General features: G+C 41.6%; 1 protein-coding gene across 1 annotated transcript in view; it reads right to left on the minus strand.

Moving 5' to 3' along the window:
* DST (dystonin) overlaps nt 1–8858 on the minus strand; it is a 550812-nt gene that overhangs the window by 512514 nt on the left and 29440 nt on the right. Inside the window, 1 exon segment of the mRNA XM_030558316.1 lies at nt 8585–8773. Coding sequence (XP_030414176.1) covers nt 8585–8773 — 189 coding nt within the window.

The following is an 8858-nucleotide window of genomic DNA, read 5'->3' on the forward strand; positions in this document are numbered from 1 at the left end:
GTGGAGGGAAGTTTGTGTCTGAGTCTTTGTTTTCTGACTGCCTGCTTTCTCTGAGCTTTGGAGAAGTAGTTCTGTTTTCTAATCTTCTGTTTCTAAGTGTAAGGACAAAGAGATCAGATAGTAAGTTATATGGTTTCTTTTCTTTGGTATTTGCATGAATATAAGTGCTGGAGTGCTTTGATTTGTATTCTTTTTGAATAAGGCTGTTTATTCAATATTCTTTTAAGCAATCGACCCTGTGTTGTGTCACCTTAATACAGAGAGAACATTTGTATGTATTTTTTCTTTCTTTTTATATAAAGCTTTCTTTTAAGACCTGTTGGAGTTTTTCTTTACTTCAGGGACATTGAGTCTGTACTCACCAGGGAATTGGTGGGAGGAAGAAATCAGGGGAAATCTGTGTGCGTTGGATATGCTAGCCTGATTTTGCATTCCCTCTGGGGAATAGGAAAGTCCTTTTTGTTTCCAGGACTGGGAACGGAGAGGGGGAGTCACTCTGTTTGGATTCACAGAGCTTGTGTCTGTGTATCTCTCCAGGAGCACCTGGAGGGGGGGAAGGGAAAAAGGATTATTTCCCTTTGTTGTGAGACTCAAGGGATTTGGGTCTTGGGATCCCCAGGGAAGGGTTTTCAGGGGGACCAGAGTGCCCCAAAACACTCTAATTTTTTGGGTGGTGGCAGCAAGTACCAGGTCCAAGCTGGTAACTAAGCTTGGAGGTTTTCATGCTAGCCCCCATATTTTGGACGCTAAGGTCCAGATCTGGGACTAAGGTTATGACACACCCAAGAGTAGGATTCACAAAAGCTAGCATGCTGCACAAGGAACCACCTAACCTAGCCCAGGGGAGATGTGGAGGAGAGGGGTGTTCCCTAAGCCCTGCCCCACTCAGGGAGTTCGATGCCTATATCCAGGCAGGAGGGAGGTGCCTTTCTCTGCTTGGGAGTTTCAGCTATGAACCCTCTCCTGGACTCAGGCACTTGTTGCAAGAGGGCAGGGGAAGAGGACACATTCCTTATAACCAGGCTAGCCAACTACAAAAGCAGTTTCTCCTCCCTTGGTGTTCACACCTCAACTGCTAGAAGAAGGCCTCATTCTCCGTGACTGAGCTAACCTCGTTATCTCTAGACTGATTCTTGCCTGCATATTTATACTTGCCTCTGGAAATTTCCACTACATGCATCTGACGAAGTGGGTTTTCACCCACAAAAGCTTATGCTCCAATACATCTGTTAGTCTATAAGGTGCCATAGGACTCATTGTCATTTTTTACAGATCCAGACTAACACGGCTACCCCTCTGATACTTGATTCCTTATAACCGTTAGCCCAGTGTTTTGGGTACTTACCCAAGATGCAGGAGACTCATGTTCAATTCCTCATCTGTCTAATGAGAAGGCATTTGAATAGAGGTCTCCCACCTCTCAGGCTCCCTCAATATTTCCTGTTGAAGGCATTTCACTTTTGATAAATAATTAGAGAGCCACTAGAACCGAGGGACTGGATCCTGGGTCTCCCACATCCTGGGCGAGTGCACTCACCACCAAACAATAGTATAGAGTCATACTTTCCCCCTCACTCCAGCTGATTTGTGTGAAGGTAGGCGTGCTCTGAGCACACCTAGTGGGTCAAGCCCTGCAGGTGAGTTAGGTGAACCAACGCCTCTCTTCACCCAGGGTTAGATGGGAGATAGGTGTCTGGACACCTACAGTGAGGGAGCACTGAGTATGCTCAGATGCAGAACCATAGGCACCTAGGGATCTTTTATGCTGAAAGTTTAGGCACTGAGTGAGATTAGGTGCCTATAGCGTTCACCAGAAGCTGAGCAGAGGTTTTGTGAATACCAGCATCACTTAAATCTGGGATTTAAATGCCTAACACGGCAGCTAGGCACCTAAGTCCATTTGTGAATCTGGGTACTGCAGGCATCAGTATTTGGTTTAAATGTATATATCTTTTTTATTTATCTTGAAGAAGGACTAAACAATATATGCATGGACCCTGCAGAGGCACTAATCCTGCTTAATTTTACACATGGGAGCAGTCCTACTGCCTTCAGTGGGACTTCTCGCAGTCGCAAAATTAAGTATATTCATAAGTGCTTAGATTCACAGCCTAAACTGGAAGGTGCTGAGATTACTAACAAGAAGAGAGAAGTAATCCAAGTGAACCTAAAGAGATCGGGGACAGGTGAGCAAACCCCACAGGTAAGTGGGGAACAAGACCTGGGAGATGGGTTGGAAACAGGAGGGAGCACGGGCTATAATGGCAGAGAGAAAGGAGGGTCAGGGCAAAGCTGGGAGGCAAGATCAAACCAGTATCTTAGATGCCTATATACAAATGTAAGAAGTATGGGTAATAAGCAGGAAGAACTGGAAGTGCTAATAAATAAATACAACTATGACATTGCTGGCATTACTGAAACTTGGTGGGATAATACACACAACTGGAATGTTGGTGTGGATGGGTATAGTTTGCTCAGGAAGGATAGACAGGGGAAAAAGGGAGGAGGTGTTGCCTTATATATTAAAAATGTACACACTTGGACTGAGGCAGAGATGGACATAGGAGATGGGAGTGTTGAGAGTCTCTGGGTTAGGCTAAAAGGGGTAAAAAACACGGGTGATGTCGTGCTGGGAGTCTACTACAGGCCACCTAATCAGGTGGAAGAGGTGGATGAGGCTTTTTTCAAACAACTAACAAAATCATCCAAAGCCCAAGATTTGGTGGTGATGGGGGACTTCAACTATCCAGATATATGTTGGGAAAATAACACCACGAGGCACAGACTATCCAATAAGTTCCTGGACTGCATTGCAGACAACTTTTAATTTCAGAAAGTTGAAAAAGCTACTAGGGGGGAAGCTGTTCTAGACTTGATTTTAACAAATAGGGAAGAACTCGTTGAGAATTTGAAAGTAGAAGGAAGCTTGGGTGAAAGTGATCATGAAATAATAGAGTTTGCAATTCTAAGGAAGGGTAGAAGGGAGTACAGCAAAATAGAGACAATGGATTTCAGGAAGGCGGATTTTGGTAAGCTCAGAGAGCTGATAGGTAAGGTCCCATGGGAATCAAGACTGAGGGGAAAAACAACTGAGGAGAGTTGGCAGTTTTTCAAAGGGACGCTATTAAGGGCCCAAAAGCAAGCTATTCTGATGGTTAGGAAAGATAGAAAATGTGGCAAAAGACCACCTTGTCTTAACCACGAGATCTTGCATGACCTACAAAATAAAAAGGCGTCATATAAAAAATGGAAACTAGGTCAGATTACAAAGGACGAATATAGGCAAATAACACAGGAATGCAGAGGCAAGATTAGAAAGGCAAAAGCACAAAATGAGCACAAACTAGCTATGGGAACAAAGGGAAACAAGAAGACTTTTTATCAATACATTAGAAGCAAGAGGAAGACCAAGGACAGGGTGGGCCCACTGCTCAGTGAGGAGGGGGAAACAGTAACAGGAGACTTGGAAATGGCAGAGATGCTTAATGACTTCTTTGTTTCGGTCTTCACTGAGAAGTCTGAAGGAATGTCCAATATAGTGAATGCTTACGGGAAGAGGGTAGGTTTAGAAGATAAAATAAAAAAAGAGCAAGTAAAAAATCACTTAGAAAAGTTAGATGCCTGCAAGTCACCAGGGCCTGATGAAATGCATCCTAGAATACTCAAGGAGTTAATAGAGGAGATATCTGAGCCTCTAGCTATTATCTTTGGGAAATCATGGGAGACGGGGGAGATTCCAGAAGACTGGAAGGGGGCAAATATAGTGCCCATCTATAAAAAGGGAAATAAAAACCCAGGAAACTACAGACCAGTTAGTTTAACTTCTGTGCCAGGGAAGATAATGGAGCAGATAATTAAAGAAATCATCTGCAAACACTTGGAAGGTGGTAAGGTGATAGGGAATAGCCAGCATGGATTTGTAAAGAACAAATCGTGTCAAACTAATCTGATAGCATTCTTTGATAGGATAACGAACCTTATGGATAAGGGAGATGCGGTGGATGTGATATACCTAGACTTTAGTAAGGCATTTGATAGGGTCTCGCATGATATTCTTATAGATAAACTAGGAAAGTACAATTTAGATGGGGCTACTATAAGGTGGGTGCATAACTGGCTGGATAACCGTACTCAGAGAGTAGTTATTAATGGCTCCCAATCCTGCTGGAAAGGTATAACAAGTGGGGTTCCGCAGGGGTCTGTTTTGGGACCGGCTCTGTTCAATATCTTCATCAACGATTTAGATTTTGGCATAGAAAGTACGCTTATTAAGTTTGCGGACGATACCAAACTGGGAGGGATAGCAACTGCTTTGGAGGACAGGGTCAAAATTCAAAACGATCTGAACAAATTGGAGAAATGGTCTGAGGTAAACAGGATGAAGTTCAATAAAGATAAATGCAAAGTGCTCCACTTTAGAAAGGAACAATCAGTTTCACACGTACAGAATGGGAGGAGACTGTCTAGGAAGGAGTATGGCAGAAAGAGATCTAGGGGTCATAGTGGACCACAAGCTTAATATGAGTCAACAGTGTGATACTGTTGCAAAAAAAGCAAATGTGATTCTGGGATGCATTAACAGGTGTGTTGTAAACAAGGCACGAGAAGTCATTCTTCCGCTTTACTCTGCGCTGGTTAGGCCTCAACTGGAGTATTGTGTCCAGTTCTGGGCGCCGCATTTCAAGAAAGATGTGGAGAAACTGGAGAGGGTCCAGAGAAGAGCAACGAGAATGATTAAAAGTCTTGAGAACATGACCTATGAAGGAAGGCTGAAGGAACTGGGTTTGTTTAGTTTGGAAAAGAGAAGACTGAGAGGGGACATGATAGCAGTTTTCAGGTATCTAAAAGGGTGTCATCAGGAGGAGGGAGAAAACTTGTTCACCTTAGCCTCCAATGATAGAACAAGAAGCAATGGGCTTAAACTGCAGCAAGGGAGATTTAGGTTGGACATTAGGAAAAAGTTCCTAACTGTCAGGGTAGTTAAACACTGGAATAGATTGCCTAGGGAAGTTTTGGAATCTCCATCTCTGGAGATATTTAAGAGTAGGTTAGATAAATGTCTATTAGGGATGGTCTAGACAGTATTTGGTCCTGCCATGAGGGCAGGGGACTGGACTCGATGACCTCTCGAGGTCCCTTCCAGTACTAGAGTCTATGAGTCTATGAGATTAGACCCAGGGCAGGAAACAGCAATAACAAGATTTGACTTGCAAAAATGAAAGCTAATACATCTGCTGACGGGAAACACTGATTTGCACAATACTGATTTTCAACAACAAGGAAAAGAAACCTGGAAAGCAATAATAGTGCAAGAATCCTATTGGTGGCAGTGGACAGCAGTGCACCTGAGTATATACTGAAATATGACAGCAAAACTGGCAAACCCAGTTTAGGGCTGAATACACAGAAATATAATGGAACAAGGAGGTAATCTCTTTCTATAAGGTTCTACAGTGATTTCTTTCTATATGGTTCTGGCGTGAGCACACTTGAAATGCAGTGTACATAACAAGGCACCTCATTGCCAGAAATATATTGACAAAGTAGAAGAAGTTAAGAAAAAAAAGCAATAAAAATGATCAGAGGGCTGAAGGAAACCATTTTTGAGGAGAGATTAAAACAGTAAATATGTATAAGCTATCCAAGTGATGACTGGAGAGGGGGGGCATGACGTGTCTACAAATATTTACAGTGTGTGAACACTAAGAAGGCAGAAAATTATTTAATGGCAGTACAAGTAGGTATAACTAGGAGCGACAGGATAAAAAATACATAAAGAAAAATGTAGGCTGAAGATCAAGAAAACTTCCTGACAGTATTATATTAGAATGTGGAATAGTATCCAAAAAGAAATGGGAGAAGCATCAGTATCCGAGACATAAAAGCTAGACTGAACAAAGCATTAGAATATTTACTGTAGGGAACAATCCTGAACTGACAGGGAAAAGCATGACAGGATGGCATAACAAGCATTTCTATCTCCATAAGTAATTTTTAGAATTCTATAAAACACCACAAAGCTGCAATGCAATGTCATGGCATCAACCCTATTCATAATGTCATTAGGAACTTATTAACAATTTCATCATAATTTAAAATGAAAGAGAAAATGCTGATTTTGTCAGTTAAATTTTCCTTGGAACACGCAGTTTAATAAAGTTAAAGGGCTAATTTATGTTTATATCATGTGTTCTTACTGAAAACGTAGAACTGGACACCATTCAAAGACACAGCACTAGCCATAGACTACAAAAATAATATCCAATTTATCCTATAACCATAACAGCACTTAGGGAAATGTTCTCTAAATTTGGGATTTACAGTATTAATGTCATAATGGCTGGTTTTACAGAATATTGCACAGACCCACTAAAATAAGATGGGTGGCAAAGATGCTTGGAAAGATTACCCCCCATCTGGATTTTTGCCTTGTTGTATTCCTTTGTCTGGTCCCCAGGTCTCCAAGGTGTGTTACTGGTTTTGCACAGCAAACTCTTTCTTGCAATAGGGAGCTTGCTGCTCATGCAAATTCACATTGCAAGTCCACTCTTCCAGCACCTCTGGTGCTCTGCTCCCCATGCAGGCAACCAGAGGCAGTCAATCAATAGTCCCAGAAACATAGCACCTTCACCACAGGCATACCATGCGAGTTAGAAGGAAGTAAAGAATGATGCAGCAGAAAGGGGAATCTGGAAGAGAGTGAAAAGTGGAGTGGGGGCAGATGAAAGAGGAAAGAGAGAGAGGGAAGGGAGGAAGGAAGGGCAGAGAACAAGGGGAGAAAGGACTAGAAGAGGACAGAGCAGGGAAAGAGAAGAGAAGAGTAGAGCTGGCAAAGGGGAACAGACTGGAAATCAATGGAGACCATCAACAAAGGGTGTACAACATAGGAGAGTGAGAACAAGATGGTATTCAGAGCAAAAAGGACTAGGGTAAATAGAAAGTAGAGGAAAAGGAATACAGGGCAGTGGAGAAGAGGAGTACTAAAATGATATGAAAGGAGAGACTAGTAAGGGAATAAGAGAAACAAGTGGGAGTAAGAGAGATAACTGGGAGATAAAAGGGAGAGGAAAGAAGGGACTAAGAAATCTGCTAGAAGATCACACACTGATTTACTGGGCTTAATTCTTGGCTCTGTGTTAGCTTATTCTAGAGGATGCAATTTAGTAAGAGGAACAAGGACAGGGGCTTTATTAGGGCTTGTCTACAAACCAAAGTTGTACTGCTTTAACGATACCAGTCTAGTTAAAGCAGTACAGTCCCCTACTGGGGATGCTATCATATTCATATAAAGGTGCTTACACCAGTACAGCTCATTCCCATACAGGAAGGGAAATAAGCTATATCTATATAAGGAACCTTTATACTTGTCTATAATGTCCACACTAGGAGTTGTACCTGCGTAAGTATTTCAGTAAAAAAATCACCCCTAACCAAAATAGTTATACTGGTAGAAAAAATATGGGTAGGCCAGGCTTTAGAGTGAAGAAAGGTGGGGCTTGATCCAAATTTTGCATAACAGAAAATTGTCAGCCATAGCATAGAGCTGAAGAGATCTCTAAATTCTCTTTGTACAAATGTACCTAGTGTTGAGACCAAATAAAATTTCAGCATAGTACTTAGAATCTTTGACAGGTCTAATCCTGTGAGGCATTTCATCAGAATATATGTTGTGTGCCAAAAAAATACATGCAAAAATTACATTAGGATGATTTCAGTACTGAATTTTTGAGTAAAAGTAAAAATTCTAAATAAAACGCTTCATAAATGTGATTCTGGGATGCATTAACAGGTGTGTTGTAAACAAGACACGAGAAGTCATTCTTCCGCTTTACTCTGTGCTGGTTAGGCCTCAGCTGGAGTATTGTGTCCAGTTCTGGGCACCGCATTTCAAGAAAGATGTGGAGAAACTGGAGAGGGTCCAGAGAAGAGCAACGAGAATGATTAAAGGTCTTGAGAACACGACACACGACCTATGAAGGAAGGCTGAACGAGTTGGGTTTGTTTAGTTTGGAAAAGAGAAGACTGAGAGGGGACATGATAGCAGTTTTCAGGTATCTAAAAAGGTGTCATCAGGAGGAGGGAGAAAACTTGTTCACCTTAGCCTCCAATGATAGAACAAGAAGCAATGGGCTTAAACTGCAGCAAGGGAGATTTAGGTTGGACATTAGGAAAAAGTTCCTAACTGTCAGGGTAGTTAAACACTGAAATAGATTGCTTAGGGAAGTTGTGGAATCTCCATCTCTGGAGATATTTAAGAGTAGGTTAGATAAATGTCTATTAGGGATGGTCTAGACAGTATTTGGTCCTGCCATGAGGGCAGGGGACTGGACTCGATGACCTCTCGAGGTCCCTTCCAGTCCTAGAGTCTATGAGTCTATAACTGAGTTTAAAAAAAAATCAGTGAAGCATCAACATTAAAAACAATCTAACAAATTTATATGTGCAGTTATTGATCATGAGATTTGGGTTTTTTTTGAAGTGATAAACAGAGTAATGCCCATACACATCTCACAAAATAAAATTATATTCTACACTTCAATCTGACATTTTATATGTCATTATACTACAAGAGTCGAATACTCACAGGTTTTCGAGTTGGTGTGACTTGAACAGAATGGTAAAATTCTGGCTGAACTCTGCTGTTTTTCTTGATTTTTCTTTTCCTTATGGAAGTTTCTTGTTCACTCAAGTGATGTATTTCCGCTAGAGGCTGTGTTTCTTCAAGACGAGGTGCTACACGTCTTCTAACATGACGAGGACTTGGTCTAAAACCCTATGACATAGAAAAGACAATTGCAATGTCTGACAATTCTCAGAATGCAGCAACATAACAAAAAGAAATAACAGAGGATTTTATT

Source organism: Gopherus evgoodei, chromosome 3 (genome assembly GCF_007399415.2).
Source record: "Gopherus evgoodei ecotype Sinaloan lineage chromosome 3, rGopEvg1_v1.p, whole genome shotgun sequence".
NCBI lineage: Eukaryota > Metazoa > Chordata > Testudines > Testudinidae > Gopherus > Gopherus evgoodei.